Raw genomic sequence first — 18,748 nt, forward strand, 5'->3', positions numbered from 1 at the left:
AAATACCTTTCCCGTGTTTTAATCAAAAGGACAGGAACCTCGTGACAATGACAAAACTGTCTTGTTTCTTTCCATAATCCTGAGTTTATCTTTGGCAAATACAGTCTATTGTATAGGTCCAAACCAGTCTTTGTAGCAGAGGCTGTAATTAAAGTTTGCTAGAAACACAAGATGAGTGTGCTGGTCATTATGTTAAGCATTAGAAGGTCAGGAAGTTTTATCAATGCTTTCCAGGCAGGACTGAGAGAGACTCCAGAGCAAACCCACCTTGAGGAATCTGAGACCCTCCCTAGTCACCTCCCAGAGTTACAATTCCAGGGTTCCCTGTGAAAAGGGGTCCTGCGCCCATCGGGGAATTATAGCTTGGTGAGGGGAATGGCAGTGGCAGAGTCAGGGCAGTGCAAGCAGTTCTCCTGCACTGCGTGCCAAGCTGATGGGGCACTGTTGTTGTTTAGTCGTGTCCAACTCTTCGTGACCCCCTGGACCAGAGCACACCAGGCACTCCTGTCTTCCACTGCCTCCCGCAGTTTGGTCAAACTCATGCTGGTAGCTTCGAGAACACTGTCCAACCATCTCGTCCTCTGTCGTCCCCTTCTCCTTGTGCCCTCCATCTTTCCCAACATCAGGGTCTTTTCCAGGGAGCCTTCTCTTCTCATGAGGTGGCCAAAGAATTGGAGCCTCAGCTTCAGAATCTGTCCTTCCAGTGAGCACTCAGGGCTGATTTCCTTCAGAATGGAGAGGTTTGATCTTCTTGCAGTCCATGGGACTCTCAAGAGTCTCCTCCAGCACCATAATTCAAAAGCATCAATTCTTTGGCGATCAGCATTCTTTACGGTCCAGCTTTCACTTCCATACATCACTACTGGGAAAACCAGAGCTTTTACTATACAGACCTTTGTTGGCAAAGTGATGTCTCTACTTTTTAAGATGCTGTCTAGGTGTCATACCTATGATATACTGAATTGAACAGAACGGAAAAGCGAGAGGTGGGAGTGCGTGCCAAATTTTGGCCTCACACATGGTGTTTGTTTTTGTTTGTTTGCCCCTGAAAATGGGGATGGCCTCCTAACAACTATCAGCCCATATCCACGAAATGATAGACAAGAGGGGCAGCAAACTCAGTGACCGCCCCGGGCAGCAAAAACCCCAGTTAAGCCACTGACCTGGGTCCATCTCCGCCAATCTTTGACCAGCCTCGCCTGGGAGCAGAGCCCAGCTGCTCTTCTGGCTGCCAAGGGGCTGGAGGAAGCCAAGTCAGATGGAGGGTCAGTGGGAACACAGGCCCAGACAGGGCCTGCCAGGACTTCTGCCAGTCCTGCGCCCTGCCCAAAGGTCACATGCTGCGCTTTGAGATCCAAGGAGCTCCAAGGTCCAAGTAGGAGGCAGTTGAAGCCAAGACGCCAGGCCACGATGCCGGAGGCAGCCAGAAAACAAGGAGCAGACAGAAGAAGTCTTTGACCCTTTCATACTGACTAGCTTTCAAGTTTCAAGTTTCAAGTTTATTGCGGCCAAAGCCAGTGACACTAAACACCACAAGATCAGACAACAAGAAATCAGCAACAACTTCAGAAAAGAAAAAAGGTTACACAAGGGAACTTCGCAGTGTGCCATTCAACAGAAGAGATTTACGCTTCTTAATTACTAAAGTGCAAAATTTAGCCACCTCATATGATATTGAGCTTGAGGAATCTTCCAGGAGGTATTTTCGAAGAATTTCAGGGGAGGATTCCAAATAATATTGAAGGGGTATAAATTTTGATAGAAGCGGTAAAATAAGTTGAACTCGTTCTTCACTATAGAATTCGCAAGATAGAAGAATGTGTGTGACAGATTCTACCTTATTAGACATACAAGGGCAGAGACGCGCATGCATTGGAACCCGCGTGAATTTGCCATACAGCACTGCTGAGGGCATTGTCTCAAAGCGGGCTCTAGAGAAAGCCCATCTATAGGCTTCGTTAGTGATGTTAGTTAAGTAAGGGGCAGCTGCAAAATTAGGCCAAGCTTTTAAACATCTATACGTCTCTGGGAGTAGGGCGCCTTCTTGTTGTAATTCGATATCATAAAGTCTCCGAGTGATAGTAGCTTTTGCCTTGTTCAGAGTTCCAATAAAAAGATTTTCAGGGTTTAGGCCAATTTGTTTGATCTTGTTAGTTATTTGCATAAGCCAAGGAGGATAGGGAACTGCGGCCAGGAAGCAAGGTAATAGACCCTTAGGATTGTAATGGATTTTCAGCCAGAGGGATATTGCTTGTTCCCAGACTTTTAATTCCACTCTGGGCAGTCCTGCCTCTTGCCTTAAGACTGCATTAGGTGTACACTTAGGGGTAGCAAATAATGATCTTAAGAATTTAGATTGTACTGTTTCAAGGGTCTTAAGGTTGGCAGAGGGGCTAATTTGAGAGCCATATAGAAGTTGGGCTAAAGATTTTGCCTGAAATCTTTTTATTTTTAATGAATATTGAGCTCTGACTAGCTTTTGAAAACCCAAAACAGGGAGATTTGAGCTCCTGCCCACATATTGAACTCCTGTTGTCTGACTATCCTGTCTCCTTGGACCACAGTATCATTCAAGCCCATCCCAAATATTGATCCACGGGCATTGAAGACATATTCCTACATTTACAAAGAAGAGGGCTATCAATGGCTGCCATCAAGAACGGCTAAGCTCTGCCTTCATGGTTGAAGGCAGTAATGTTTCTGTTGCTGGAAACCACAGGAGGGAAGAGCGTTGTTCTTCCACTCAATTCCTGATTGTGGGTTTCCCATAATAGGCATCTGGTTGGCCACAGACTAAATGAAAAAGCTTTGGCCTGATCCAACAGGCCGGCTCTTCTTATGTTTCTATGCTAACCCCCACAAAGATTCCCTTTGCAAATAATATAGGCATATAAAAATAAAGGTATTCTCTGTTGAGTTCCATCATTATTGAGAAAGCCACTTCTCCTACCTAGGCAGTTATCTTTCCACAATGGTCAACATTGATGCCGAAATTCAGCATCGCCTGAGCTCTGCAAGTGCGGCTTTCTCCCGATTGAAGTGCAGAGTGTTTGAGGACTGGGACATTCGCAGGGAAACCAAAATGCTTGTTTACAAAGCTATTGTACTACCAACCTTACTGTATGCTTGTAAAGCATGGACCACTTACAAATGCCATCTCCAACTTCTCAAAAGATTCCATCAACGGTGTCTCCAAAAAATCTTACACATCACTTGAGAAGCCAGGCGAACTAATATCAGTGTACTGGATGAAGCAAAGATCACCCATGCTGAAGCAATGATTCTTCAACACCAACTTCATTGTGCGGATGCCTGATTATCGTCTTCCAAAGCAACTACACGATTCCAAACTTAAAAATGGGAAGCGTAATGCTGGTGGTCAACAAAAGAGGTTTGTTAGGCATATCTAAAAAAATGTAGTATAAACACCGACAACTGGGAAACCTGGCCTGCGAGTGCTCCAGTTGGAGAACAGCCTTTACCAAACGTGTCATGGGCTTTGAAGACACTCAAACTCAGAACGCAAGGGAGAAACGTGCTAAGAGGAAGGCACGCTTGGCAAATCCACACCATGATCAAATCCCTCCCAGGAACCAATGTCTCCACCGTGGAAGGATGTGTGGGTCCAGAATTGGCCTCCACAGTCACTTACGGACTCATTGTTAAAACCGTGTTTATGGAAGACAATCTTACTCGGCTACGAGTGATTGAAGAAGAAGAAGAAGAAGTGTATCCCCCACTTTCTTAATTTGGAGTCCCCCCAAAAAGGGGGTGTTGTATACATGGGGGCATGTTATACACGGAAAAATATGGTACATGGCAGCCTAGGCCATTGGCTGGGCAGTGCCTCAAATGAATAAACATTTCTGAAATCGTGATACATAGAGCCTTCGGAAAGCAAATGTGAAGGGGAAAGTCTGGCCTAGTTCTCCATCCTTGAGCAATGGTCAACCTATCCACAGCCAACAATCTAGAAAAAGAGCTTTACAAACTAGTTCTGCATTGCAAGCTTTGAATATTTATGATAGACAGAAACAGACATCAAGATTCACTGGTGTGCAACTTGTCTCCAAAACATGAATATTTTTGATGATACCAATGTAGATACATTGCCAAGGGAATTGGTCTAATATATGATCTTGGCAGCTTGAATAGTCATTACAAAATCTTACACTGGGTGCTTGGCAACGCTCACTGTGGAATATATCAATAATGAAGAAAGCTGTGAATCATTTGAGTTTGACAAGGCTCTTCATATGACTTGGCATTTCTTTATTACATATACACAGGATACCTCGTTCTCAAGATAACCCTTCTCCCCAGCCTGGCTGATCTTCAACTAGCCTTGAAAGTCGGTCTTTTTTGCTTGGACTTTGTTATGCTGACCCATGTGCCTCTCTTAAAACTTTGTTTTTCATCTTTTCATTCCCATCTCCTGTTGTAACTGATCTCTCTGTTTTATGTACATTATAAAATGAAATTTTTAATAAGGAATTCAAATCCCTAATCCAGTCATCCACAGCCTGGTGCCCTCCATATCGGTTTCCTGAAAATTCATCAACCATTTAGTGCAAATTTCTCCTAACATTGCCTTTTCCGTATGCACAATTGCCTAAGAAGCACATTTTTGCAAAGCACTTCGTGGCTATGTAATGCCTCTATGTATGATATTTTCACTATTATATACCTTTTTATGCATGCTTTACAATCCCAGGATATGCATCTTTGTACCTTTTACTTGGCTTGGGGATTTACACTGCAAAATTCAGAGAAGTGCACATTTCAAAAGATGGCCACAATCCAGTTCATGGCTTGACTCCAAAAGTGCAGAGCCTCCAGCGAAACACATTCCTCACTTTTTATTTAACCTTTTACTGCTTTTGTCAGCTTCAAAGCTATTTCTTTTGGTCACATTTATATTTACAGTTCTGAGTTGCCTCAAGTCACAAGACAGCCAATTATTGGGAATAGCTATTGGTTTTCATATAGTTACTGTATTTCTGTCCAGTGCTTTTTCCCCCTAGAAAAATAAGTGCCAGTACTCATCATGAAGTTGTTACAGTAAATGTCACAATTTTCAATAAAAAAGAGGTGCTGATAATGAGGACCCTTGAATGACGATGGGGTCAAAGGGCGTCCCTAGTGGGAAGAGACAGAAGGCAGAAGGAGAGAAGTGACCTTAACAGAAAAGCCAAACCATTGCTTTTCTTTTCTTTTGTTGTTTGTTGCCGTACATGTATTTTTCAGATTGCTATAATTCAAAATGATGGATTAAAAATTAATGATGGTGATGATGTAATTCGCAGGGGAATACTGTGATTGTCTAATAAATAGTCTTTATTTGTGAATAGAAGCTTTGCATGCATTAATGCTTTGCTATCTCCTTGGAACTGGGTTATATATTTGCTCTTTTGCCCTTCCATGCTGTGACACTCTATTGTTTAACATTTCAGTTCTTTGCTTTTTTAAAAAAAACAACAATAATAATAATAATAAGTAAAGGGTACAGATATTACGGTGGGTGGCGGTGGCAGTCCGTCCGCCCTCACCTGAGACGGGGGCAGGCTGGCCACATGGAACCATTCTGTGATCAGCTCACTCAAGGTGATGAATTTCTCATCGTACTGGAACCTGTTCCCAAAGAGCAGATGACATTGGAGACGGCTCGGCTGATGACGACGGTGGGGTCAAAGGGCGTCCCTAGTGGGGATAGACAGAAGGCAGGAGGAGGGAAGGAAAGGTCTGTCTTTGGCAAGAGCACACAATGGCTACGCTTGTGGACCAAGCACCACAGAGTCTTCTAGAGGCGACCAATCCTTTAATTATGGATTTCTCCAGAGGCCTACCTTGCAACTTACGGAACTCCTCTGCCAAGCACTGAGCCTCCTCCTGGATCCGCTCCTCGATGGACCGTTTCCCCATCCCGAAATTCCTCAAGGTGGTGAGGCTGAACCTGCGAAGCTGCCTCCACCAATCTCCGTTGGCAAAGGCCACCCCTGCCCAAGCAATATTATGATTATTGTAATATTTTTGTGTATATCTCCCCCCTTCTTCCTTGACAGGGACTGAGGACAATTTGCAGAGAAAATAGGAACAGGTGGAGTGGGACAATAATTAAAAAAAAACAATTAAACTTTAATATAATGTAGTCTGTTGTCTTTGTCCATGGAGTTTTCTTGCCAGGGATACTGGAGTGGCTTTTTGAATTCTGGTGCTGGAGGAGACTCTTGAGAGTCCCATGGACTGCAAGAAGATCAAACCTCTCCATTCTGAAGGAAATCAGCCCTGAGTGCTCACTGGAAGGACAGATCCTGAAGCTGAGGCTCCAAGACTTTGGCCACCTCATGAGAAGAGAAAACTCCCTGGAAAAGACCCTGATGTTGGGAAAGATGGAGGGCACAAGGAGAAGGGGACGACAGAGGACAAGATGGTTGGACAGTGCTCTCTAAGCTACCAGCATGAGTTTGACCAAACTGCAGGAGGCAGTGGAAGACAGGAGTGCCTGGCGTGCTCTGGTCCAGGGGGTCACGAAGAGGTGCACACGACTAAATGACTAAACAACAACAACAACATAATGTAGTCTATTAAAAACATACATAAAATTACAATAACAACAACACAGTACCAGATCTTTCCTTGAAAGAACTCCGTTCCCAAAGGTCTGTTGGAATAAGAAGGTTTTCACTTGCCAGTGGAAAGACAGCAAGGAGGGAGGTAATCTAAATTCTCTTGGAAGGGAGTTCCAAAGTTCCAATGAGAGGAGCAGGAGGATGAGAAGGGAATACTGACACTGGGTTGGAGACCCAAAAGCACTACTGAGCTGCTAAATATATAAGCTAGTGGTTTCCAAACTTTTAATAAAATCTGTTCAGAGAAAGAGAGAATAATAATTTTCCAGTACAGATTGTCTCTTTGATACTCCTCCTTTTAAACCTTGGCCGATTCATGTGTTATGTTTCCCAGAGACATCTCCCACAACCTCCCATTTCCTGACCTCCAGTTTGCTGCATAAATTTCTCCTAGTCTTTCTACTGCTGAGATAAACAATACCGTTCACAACCACTGTTTATGTGCCAGGCGAATGTTGCCAAGTACATTGCTTTCAAGAAAACATCACGGTGGATAAATCAGCCTTTGCCAACCTGGTGACCTCCAGCTGTTTTGGGGATGAGAACTTGCATCTCTCCCAGCAACATCTGGCCCAGTTGGCTGGTGAGGGGGAGAAAAAGTCAATTGTGTTTGCATTTACAAGATGTGCCAAGAACTGGAACACAGCTGCGAATCCATGCCTCTCTGAATTTTGCAACGCAGTTCTTCAGCCAAGTATAGTGCCGCAAAAATAAAGCATGCATAAGAATTGAGCGGATTGAGCAAATAGGACCAAGAGTGGGTCCAATGGTCAAGAAGGCGGTTTCTGCATGTGCTGTAGAGGGAAGTGAGGGCCAAGTGGGACTCATCCACTGGGATCAGCACACTAATCTTGTGTTTCTAACAAACTGTAATTATAGCCTCTTCTACGAAGACTGTTTTGGACCTATGAAATAGACTATATTTGCCAAAGATAAACTCAGGATTAGGGAAACAAACAAGACACATGGTTTCGTCATTCTCACAAGGGCCCTGTTCTTTTGCTTAAAACACGGGCAAGGTATTTATTCCCTCTTTTCCTCCAAGGAGCTCAAGGTGTTATTTTTGTATATTCTCTTTTCCCTCTCTCTCTTTCTTATAAACATCTTTGTTCTTTCCCCTTCCCCCCCCCCTTTGTAACACTCCCCCCCTTATAATTGAAATTCTTTCAATAAAAATAGTAATTTTGAAAAAGGTAGCGTACATAGTTATTTCCCTCCCTATTTAATCTCCACAACAACAACCTTGCGAGGTAGGTTAGGCTGAGAGTGACTGACTAGCCCAAGGGCACCCAAATGAGCTTCACAGCTGAGGTGGGGGGGCATTTGGACCCTGGTCTTTCCCAGGTTCTAGTCTGACACTATAACCACTATGGGACACAGCAAACAAACAGGGATTTGTAGGAAATAAACAGAGTTCCTCTTCTCGGGGAACTGTAGCTCTGGGAGGCGAATAGGGAGGGTCTCTGAACACCTCTCAGCACACTGAAACTGACTACACTTCCCATGATTCTCTGGGGGAAGCCATGGCCGTTTAAAGTAGAATCATAGCACTTTAGAGGGATGGTGCGGACGTGAGCCTGGAAAGGCAGGTGGAGGATACCACCCCCCCCAAAATTTATTGGATGCTTCTGCAACAATTATATGGTAAGACATAAACATGTATATCATAGCATTAAAAAAGAAAAGCCCCAACCTTATCGAACCTCGATCTAATCTGTTTTCCCATGCCCTGCCCAATATTTGCAGTGAAAACACCTATTATGTGGCCCTTGATAAATTAGCAAATTAAGTTCCTGATTGGAAATGGCAGAGTCCCCCCCAGCTGGCTTGGAAATGTGTCGGAGGACCAGGAGTTACTGGATAACCAATGTGGAAAGTTGGGTGTTCCCCAGCCGCCCTTATAAGTCCAGCTGTGGCTCTCAGCACCTCCCCATAGCCCAGAGGGGGCATCTCTTGGCCAGGATCCTCCATGGAGCTGCTCTCTGGATCTCTCTTCCTGCTCCTTTGCGTCTGTGGCGTCTTATTCCTGGGCTTGGCATGGAAGGGCAAAGGCGGCAAAGGCCGTCTGCCCCCTGGACCCACCCCGCTCCCCATCCTGGGGAATTTTCTCCAACTGGACCCAAACAACATGCTCAAATCCCTGGAGAAGGTGAGTCTCCATTCGCCTCCCCGCTCTCCTCCTGCAGTGAAGTCCTGACAGTAGACCTAAACTCTTCCTCTGGGAAGACAACCAAGCCTGCAAGTTTGGCCGGTGGGGTTGGAAGGCTGTAAGCAGCCCTGCAGTTGCTAATAATAATAATAATAATAAGTAGTAGTAGTAGTAGTAGTAACCAACAAAAGATTAAAAATTATAGATTAAAGATTAAAAGATTAATCTTCAACATTTCGCCAACAAAAATAGGGACGCCCCATTCCATAATGATAATTTTGCTATTTATACCCCACACATCTTACTGGGTTGCGCCAGCCACTCTGGGCAGCTTAGAATCATAGAATCATAAAGTTGGAAGAGACCACAAGGGCCATCGAGTCCAACCCCCTGCCAAGCAGGAAACACCATCAGAGCACTCCTGACATATGGTTGTCAAGCCTCTGCTTAAAGACCTCAAAAGAAGGAGACTCCACCACACTCCTTGGCAGCAAATTCCACTGTCAAACAGCTCTTACTGTCAGGAAGTTCTTCCTAATGTTTAGGTGGAATCTTCTTTCTTGTAGTTTGGATCCATTGCTCCGTGTCCGCTTCTCTGGAGCAGCAGAAAACAACCTTTCTCCCTCCTCTATGTGACATCCTTTTATATATTTGAACATGGCTATCATATCACCCCTTAACCTCCTCTTCTCCAGGCTAAACATGCCCAGCTCTCTTAGCCGTTCCTCATAAGGCATCGTTTCCAGGCCTTTGACCATTCTGGTTGCCCTCCTCTGGACACGTTCCAGTTTGTCAGTGTCCTTCTTGAACTGTGGTGCCCAGAACTGGACACAGTACTCCAGGTGAGGTCTGACCAGAGCAGAATACAGTGGCACTATTACTTCCCTTGATCTAGATGCTATACTCCGATGGTATGCTTCCAACATACCATATTTTTTGCTCTATAAGACTCACTTTTTCCCTCCTAAAAAGTAAGGGGAAATGTGTGTGCGTCTTATGGAGCGAATGCAGGCTGCGCAGCTATCCCAGAAGCCAGAACAGCAAGAGGGATTGCTGCTTTCACTGCGCAGCGATCCCTCTTGCTGTTCTGGCTTCTGAGATTCAGAATATTTTTTTTCTTGCTTTCCTCCTCCAAAAACCAGGTGCGTCTTGTGGTCTGGTGCATCTTATAGAGCGAAAAATACGATATATAAAAACATAATAGAACATTAAAAAGCCTTCCCTATACAGGATTACCTTCAGACGGCTAGGGAGTTGGATGACTCTATAGCCTCCAACATTTCTCCAACGAAAAGTGGGACATTCCAGGATCAAATCAGAAACTGGGACGGCTTCTCTAAATCGGGGATGTCCCTGAAAAATTGGAGGGTCTGCAGTTGGGGACTTATCTCTGTAGGAAAGCGAGGGCTGCTGGATCTGTTCAAAGGGGGTTCTCTAGCCCACCACAGGGGCCAGCCAGGTACCTCTGTGACGCCCACAGTCAGAGATGAAGGCAATAGCCCTCCTCACAACATTTCCCCAGAAACTGATAATTCAAGTGTGTGCCTGAACTCACATGTGCACAGCCAGGACTCATGCATGTTCATATACACACTGCTGAGAGGTTTGGGATCTTTTGCTGGAGTTCTAACATGATCTTGTCTAATGAGTATGTGTTAACCCTTAAGAACGTCTCACACCAAAGGAATATAGAAAACTATTTTATTACATGAAATAGAAGTGACACAATATGTATACCTGAAGGAGTGTCCCCACCCACATCGTCCAGCCCCAGACACTGAGGTCCTCCTCCGAGGGCCTCCTGGAGGTTCCCTCCCTGCAGAAGTGAGGTTACAGGGAATCAGGCATAGGGCCCTCTCGGTGGTGGCGCCCACCCTGTGGAACGCCCTCCCAGCGGATGTCAAGGAAATAAACAACTACAGGACTTTTAGAAGACATCTGAAGGCAGCCCTGTATCGGGAAGTTTTAAATGTTTGGTGTCTTACTGTGTCTGGCTGGCTCTTTAGAGCCTATCAACTTCCTTCCCTCCCGCCTCATGGCTTTCAAAATAAACCTTTATATCCTTCCATTTTGTATGTTTTCCAATTCTAATTACACTCATTACAAAATGACTCAAATTTTAAATAAATATAGAAAGGTAGAAAATTTCTCAATTCAAGTCTTCAGACAACCCTGCTAGTGATGTTAATTGTTTACAATAATCTTTCAGGTATCGTATAAATTTACTCCAGTCCTTTTGGAATACTTGATCATGCAGGTTTCGGATTTTTCCTTTCAGCTTCACCAGTTCTGCAGAGTCCACCATCTTCATCTGCCACTCTTTTTTTGTTGTTATTAACTTCTTGTTATTTCCATTTTTGGGCTAAAAGAATTCTTGGCTACGATGCCCACACTCTTGATCGGAAGAGTGAAAGCTTCCCTGTTTTTAAAAGCCTATAGAAACGTTGGCCTGACAATTTTGCCATAAACCCACACTAGCAGTAGAGAAGAAGAAGAGTTTGGATTTGATATCCCTCCTTTCACTCCCCTTAAGGAGTCTCAAAGCAGCTAACATTCTCCTTTCCCTTCCTACCCCACAACAAACACTGTGTGAGGTGAGTGGGGCTGAGAGACTTCAAAGAAGTGTGACTAGCCCAAGGTCACCCAGCAGCTGCAAGTGGAGGAGCGGGGAATCGAACCCAGTTCACCAGATTATGAGTCCACCACTCTTAACCACTACACCACACTGGCTCAGTAGGAGCAGGGGAGGAAAGTATACCTGCCTTTAAAGCAAAGCAGAAGTGTGCTGAGTCCTGGAGAGCGCTGGGTTAAGTGCTGTCCTGGGTTAAGTGCTGAGCCAGAGGAGCTGGGGTCTTGGCTAATGCCTCCTCGTAAGGAAGGGAGGGGCATTGAGATGAGTGATTCCCGTCCCCTGTCACACACGCACACACCCAGCTCCATCCCATGGCCATCTGAGTGAGAAAAGGACTGAAAACTGGCCTTATCTGCTTGCTTATCACTCTATCTGTGTTTTGCTTAACCAAAGGGAGATATAGCGAGCAGTTAACTGGACCTGGCTATCTCTTGGCTGTGCCACCATTATCTTGAAGTCATGCATTCTGGAGTTTGAACGGATTTCTGGATTTACATGTGTTGACCATTTCAAGGTGTGAAGTTTTTCCTGAGATGAGGCCAGTACAAGGTTCAGGAAGAAGAATCTCATGTCATATTTAAGTTACGTCAATCTTATACCCGTGCCATGATCTACAGAGATCAACCTCATTGTAAGTTCAGATTCACACACGGCTGTTCACAGTTAGACTGCCTCTCATACGTGCCAACTCCCTGGGGCCCACAAAATCCCCCATGAAGGGGCCGAGCACCCACAAATTTCGGTGCCAGGGCCATGCACCCCACAGTTTGAGGGCCAAGCTGCCACTCCTTCTGCCTCTCAACCTGGAGTTTCTCCATTAGTTGTTCCTGTCCCTGCCCCACTCACCATTGGGGGTTGAGGTATGGAGGCTCACCCTCAATTCCCAATCAGTCAGACTTTGTTCCGTAGCAGGACAGAGTCCACAGAGACAGGGGGAGCATTTCCATTACAGGCGTGGCCGAACCTGGCCCTCCAGCTGTTTTGGGACTACAATTCCCATCATCCCTGACCACTGGTCCTGTTAGCTAGAGATGATGGGAGTTGTAGTCCCAAAACAGCTGGAAGGCCAAGTACGGCCATGCCTACATTAGGACAATAGGCAAATATATGTCACCTGAGCCGTTTGTCCTCTAACCAAGCACCTTCTGACGCTTCTCCATCTCTCATTAAATCACAGTCCATGAAATACAAATTACTCAACCCATGTTTCAGAACCCTCCTTGCACTTTTCACTTTAATAGTCTGTCTTGCGGTCACGGCACACTCTTGCACGGGTGATGTTGGCCTGACTAATGATAAGCCTAACAGTAATTCCACCTCGCACATTAATGGGAGAGGGTCAGATATGGGAGAGACGGGTCAGTAAAGCCCGCTGGATCAGCCCAGTGTCCCATCTAGTCCAGCGTCCTCGTCTCACAGCGGTCAGTCAGATGCCCTAATGGGAAACCTGCGAGCAGGATCCAAGCACAAGAGCCGTCTCCCCTCCTGTGGATTCAAGCGACTAGGATTTGGAAGTCTTGCTGTCTCTAGCTGTGAAGACAGAGCAGAACCATCCTGGCCAGAAGCCAATGAGAGCCCTCTCCTCCCTGAAGTTGTCTTTCAAAGCCATCCAATTTGGTGGCCATCACTTCCTCCTGTGGAAGCGAGTTCCATAGTTTAACTCTTTATCCCAAATATGTCCTCCATCTGCCCTGAATCTTCCAGCTGGCCCTCCCCTCCCCAGGCCTCACTTTCCTCCTCACTGGGCTCCCTTCCTGTCCAGTTATCCCCTCACCTGTCCACACCTGGGCCAACCTGAGACTCTTCTCCCGGCAGCTGGGCAAGGCCTACGGCTCGGTCTTCACCGTCTACCTGGGGCTGCGGCGAGTCGTGGTCTTGAGCAGCTACAAGGTGGTGAAGGAGGCCCTGGTGGACCAGGCAGAGGACTTCAACGCGAGAGGGCAGTTGCCGTCCTTCTCCAAGGATTTCAATGAGCACGGTGAGAGGTCCATCCCTGTGGGGAAAGGGGGCTTGGAGCACAGCTCAGCCCATCTTTCTGTCACTCATCTGACATGTTGGAGGGTAGAGTGCCAACCTGGTGCCCTCCATCTGGTTTGGACTACAATTCCAATCAGTGCCAGCTAGGGATGGGCCAATAGGACTCGAACCCATGGCTTCAAGTTACAAGAAAGGTGATTCTGACTAAACATTAGGAAGGTCTAACTGATGGGAAGAGCTGTTAGTGAATCAGTCTCCCCCAGAGGTTGTGAACTCTCCTTCCTTGAAGAAGAGCTTGGATTAGATATCCTGCTTTATCACTACCTTAAGGAGTCTCAAAGCAGCTCACAATCTTCTTTCTCTTCCTCCCCCACACCAAACACTCTGTGAGGTGAGTGAGGCTGAGAGACTTCAGAGAAGTGTGACTAGCCCAAGGTCACCCAGCAGCTGCATGTGGAGGAGCAGGGAATCAAACCCGGTTCACCAGATTACGAGTCCACTGCTCTTAACCACTACACCACACTGGCTTTCAAACAGAGGTTGGATGTCCTGGAAGCTTTACTTGAGATTCTTACATTACAGGGGGTTGGACCAGGTGAGCCTTGGGCTCCGTTCCAACTCTACAATTCTATGGTCTGTCAATTTTGGTTTCCATCAGTTTCTCATCTTCCCCAGTCTTAATTTCAATTCCCCACATATCCACATTGGTTTGCAAATTATTCATCCACTTTTGAGTGCAAGATTCTTCTAACATTTTTCATAAGATGTACAACATTGCAAAGCAATTCCCCCAAAACAAAACGCATTTGACCCTCCTTATTTCTGTGACTGCAAGTTACCGTAAGCTGTTTTTAACCTTGTGTTTTAATGTTGCAACCCCCAGCCCTACGCTGGGACCTTAGGGTAAAGGGCGGGTAATTAATGTTTAGATATTGGCATCTGTCTGTCTCTAGAGACAATGGAGTGTGCCTCTGGGGTGAAGGCAAACCATTGTGTTAGCAGCACCAAAGTGACCTTTCCAGGGCGGAAGCCTGGGCAGTGTACATGGGAGTCCTGGGCTCCCCAGAGGACAAGACCCCTCTTCGTCCCACTGATGTGGTCCCAAGGAAAGCAGAGCAAGACGTTTGGCACCAGCCTGGCTGCAGGAGTTGCCAGAAGGAGGTGTACAAGGCATCATCCAATCACCTTAGGGATTTGTGTAGGGTTTAATCCTTAGCCTTGACTTCTCCTGAAGATATTCCGCAAGGCAGCACTGTTTTAGGACCAGAGTTTTCCTTCTCCTTGATAGGCTCCCTTCCCAGGTGGATGAGTCCCATCTGCCCCTCACTTCCCTCTACAGCACATGCAGAAACCGCCTTCTTGATCATTGGACTCACTCTTGGTCCTGTTTACTCAATCCGCTCAATTCTTATGCATGCTTTATTTTTGCGGCACTTGACTTGGCTGAAGAACCGCGTTGCAAAAATCAGAGACGCATGGATTCGCAGCTGTGTTCCAGTTCTTGGCACATCTCATAAATTCAAACACAATTGACTTTTTCTCCCCCTTGCCAGCCAACTGGGCCAGATGTTACTGGGAGAGATGCAAGTTCTCATCCCCAAAATAGCTGGAGGGCACCAGGTTGACAAAGGCTGGTTTTACCCACCCTGGTTTTTTCTTGAAAGCAATGTACTTAGCAACATTCGACTGGCACATAAACAATACCCTTCACAACCACTGTTTATCTCAGCAGTAGAAAGGTTAGGAGAAATTTATGCAGCAAACTGGAGGTCAGGAAATGGGAGGTTGTGGGAGATGTCCGTGGGAAACATAACACATGAATCGGCCAAGGTTTTAAAAGGATGAGTATCGAAGAGACAATCTGTCCCTGTCAAGGAAGAAGGGGGGATATACACAAAAATATTACAATAATCATAATATTGCTTGGCCAGGGGTGACCTTTTCCAACGGTGATCGGTGGAGGCAGCTTCGCAGGTTCAGCCTCACCACCTTGAGGAATTTCGGGATGGGGAAACGGTCCATCGAGGAGCGGATCCAGGAGGAGGCCCGGTGCCTGGCAGAGGAGTTCCGTAAATTGCAAGGTAGGCCTCTGGAGAAATTCATAATTAAAGGATTGGTCGCCTCTAGAAGACTCTGTGGTGCTTGGTCCACAAGCGTAGCCATTGTGTGCTCTTGCCAAAGACAGACCTTTCCTTCCCTCCTCCTGCCTTCTGTCTCTCCCCACTAGGGACGCCCTTTGACCCCACCGTCGTCATCAGCCGAGCCGTCTCCAATGTCATCTGTTCCATCGTATTTGGGAACAGGTTCCAGTACGACGATGAGAAATTCATCACCCTGAGTGAGCTGATCACAGAACGGTTCCGCGTGGCCAGCCTGCCCCCGTCTCAGGTGAGGGCGGACGGACTGCAACCCCCCCCCCAATATATCTACCCTTTACTTATTATCGTGGGTTTTTTTAAAGCAAAGAACTGAAAAGTTAAACAATAGAGTGTCACAGCATGGAAGGGCAAAAGAGCAAAGGTACAGCCCAGTTCCAAAGCATTAATGCATACAAAGCTTATATTTGCAAATAAAGACTATTTATTAGACACAGTATTCCCCTGTGAATTACATCATCACCATCACCATCATTAATTTTTAATCCATCATTTTGAATTATAGCAATCTGAAAAATACATTGTTGTTGTTGTTTAGTCGTTTAGTCGTGTCCGACTCTTCGTGACCCCCTGGACCAGAGCATGCCAGGCACTCCTGTCTTTCACTGCCTCCCGCAATTTGGTCAAAAAACACATATATGGCAACAAACAAGCCATAAACAACAAAAGAAAACAAAGCAATGGTTTGGCTTTTCTGTTAAGGTCACTTTAAGAATTTCAGTGTCTTTCCATAAGAGTTTGGAAGTTTGATTAATTAACATATTTTATTCAAATGAATCCCTCTATAGAGTCCAATGTTTCTGAGGTGGTTTTCTAGCACGATATGCCTGGTGTATCAAGGAAATAAACAGAGGCCAAGATCCATCATTATGGACGCTCAAAGTTCTCTCTAGTCTTAAATGAGCCAGACGTTTGCAAAGGCAGGCGGCACTGAGTGACCACGTGTCTCAATTCTTGTATAAGAATTAAAATCATGCCATCTATCTGTCTGCCTATCTAGTCCTTCAAGCTCTGCCCTAGATATTTTCGCTTATGGAATCTCCCTTCCAGGAGAGCAATTTGCCAAAGCCCTGAATACCAGAAATCCAGATTATTAGGTCAGGGTTCATAAATCTGTGGCAGGAAGGAGCGATTTGTTGCCTAGGGAGCTCAGTTTGCCCCCCACCTGACCGCCTTATGCTAAGCAACCACAGCAATGGGCTGAATCCGTCTCTCCAGTTCATTGTGTAGAGTGTTCTCACTCGTGGGCCTTGCAGGGCAGAAGGCAGCGCTGGAATTTCTGAAGCGAAGGGAGGCTTTTGGAAAGGAGAGCCCAAGGACCCATGTGCATGTGCAAAGAGTCAAGGGTCACTTTTCCAGGCAGGCGTAAGCCTCAGTGTGGTGTGGTGGTTAAGAGCGATAGACTCGTAATCTGGGGAACTGGGTTCGCGTCTCCGCTCCTCCACATGCAGCTGCTGGGTGACCTTGGGCTAGTCACACTTCTCTGAAGTCTCTCAGCCTCACTCACCTCACAGAGTGTTTGTTGTGGGGGAGGAAGGGAAAGGAGAATGTTAGCCGCTTTGAGACTCCTTCGGGTAGTGATAAAGCAAGATATCAAATCCAAACTCTTCTTCTTCTTCTCAGCACGTGCCTTTTTTTGGGAATCTGAGTTTGCAGGAGACACATCCTAAGGTCAGCCAAATGTGGTAACGCCCTTCCATTGCTCCCCATCTTCTTCCCCTGCAGCTGTACAATATTTTCCCAGAGATCATGGAGAAGATCCCCGGATCCCACCACGCGGGCAGCAAATGTTCCCAGGGGATCATCCACTTCATAGAGGAGAGGATCAAGATACAGCAGGCGTCGCTGGATCCCTCTGACCCCCACAACTACATTGACTGCTTCTTAGTTAAGATGGATCAGGTAAGGAATGAACTTCCTCATCTCCATCATCTGCCCCCCCCCAAAAAACGTGCTGTCTGCAGGTTTCAGAGAATTGTGGAATTGGAAGGGACCCCAAGTGGCATCTAGTCTGACCCCCCCTTTCAGTGCAGGCATCATAGCTGACCTCGATCTCTTGGCAGGAAAAGAATAACCCGGCTTCTGAATTTTGCATGGAGAATTTGGTAATGGCCACCTTCAACTTGTTCTTCGCTGGGACGGAGACGATCGGCACCACCCTGAGATATGGATTCCTCACCATGCTGAAGTATCCACAGATTCAAGGTGAGGGCAGAAGGAGGAAACCTATGAGAATCATCTGAGCTTCTACAGCTACAGACCAGGCTGTTCCCAGGGTGTGTCCATTGTCGCATGCTGACAGCTTCTGGGAGCCGCAGGTGAGAGAAGAGTGTTGGGTAGGGACCAGAGGCAGACAAAGTACCCCAGAAGGAGTAGGACGTGTCCCCAACCAGAGGTACTACCACTCCCCTATCACTCCATACGCCCAAAAGGAGGAAAAGCCTAGGGCATCTGGTATCCTCACCATGGTCTCCCATCCAAATGCTAACCAGGCCTGACCCTGCTTAGCTTCCAAGCTCAGACACGGTTGGGTGTGTTCAGGGTAGTATGACTTTGATTGGCTGGCTAAGCCAAGTGAGGGTAGCCTATGGGTCTCAAACCCTCGGTGAATTAGCGGCTTCCCCTGCAAGCGAAGACAGGCTCTGGCAGCTGGAGCAAACGAGATCCAAAGTGGGTTCAACGGTCAAATAGGCAGTTTCTGCATGTGCTTTAGAGGGAACCAAGGGGCATTGAGGGGATGCGGGTGGCACTGTGGGTTAAACCACAGAGTATAGGACTTGCCGATCAGAAGGTCGGTGATTCGTATCCCTGTGACAGGGTGAGCTCCCGTTGCTCGGTCCCTGCTCCTGCCAACCTAGCAGTTCGAAAGCATGTCAAAGTGCAAGTAGATAAATAGGTACCACTCCGGCGGGAAGGTAAACGGCATTTCCGTGCGCTGCTCTGGTTCACCAGAAGCGGCTCAGTCATGCTGGCCACATGACCCAGAAGCTGTACGCCGGCTCCCTCGGCCAATAAAGCGAGATGAGTGCCGCAACCCCAGAGTCGGCCATGACTGGACCTAATGGTCAGGGGTCCCTTTACCTTTACCTTTAAGGGACTTCTGAAGGGTGAGAGAATGGAATGCTTGCTGAAGAATGACAGCTTTTGATACTGGATAGTAGCTCACAGCCTACTTGAAGTTGGACATTCCTGCCCTACACAAATC

At 46.5% G+C, this 18,748-nt stretch overlaps 1 protein-coding gene across 1 annotated transcript in view; it reads left to right on the plus strand.

Moving 5' to 3' along the window:
* Positions 1-8,583: 8,583 nt before the first annotated feature.
* LOC308483154 (uncharacterized protein) overlaps positions 8,584-18,748 on the plus strand; it is a 38,488-nt gene continuing 28,323 nt past the window's right edge. The window contains exons 1-6 of the mRNA XM_081016738.1: positions 8,584-8,778; positions 13,226-13,388; positions 15,319-15,468; positions 15,615-15,775; positions 17,269-17,445; positions 17,607-17,748. Coding sequence (XP_080872864.1) covers positions 8,599-8,778; positions 13,226-13,388; positions 15,319-15,468; positions 15,615-15,775; positions 17,269-17,445; positions 17,607-17,748 — 973 coding nt within the window. The 5' untranslated portion in view covers positions 8,584-8,598. The remainder of the gene's footprint in view (positions 8,779-13,225; positions 13,389-15,318; positions 15,469-15,614; positions 15,776-17,268; positions 17,446-17,606; positions 17,749-18,748) is intronic.

Source organism: Podarcis pityusensis, assembly GCF_964106645.2.
Source record: "Podarcis pityusensis genome assembly, chromosome: 8".
NCBI classification, from domain to species: Eukaryota; Metazoa; Chordata; class Lepidosauria; order Squamata; family Lacertidae; genus Podarcis; species Podarcis pityusensis.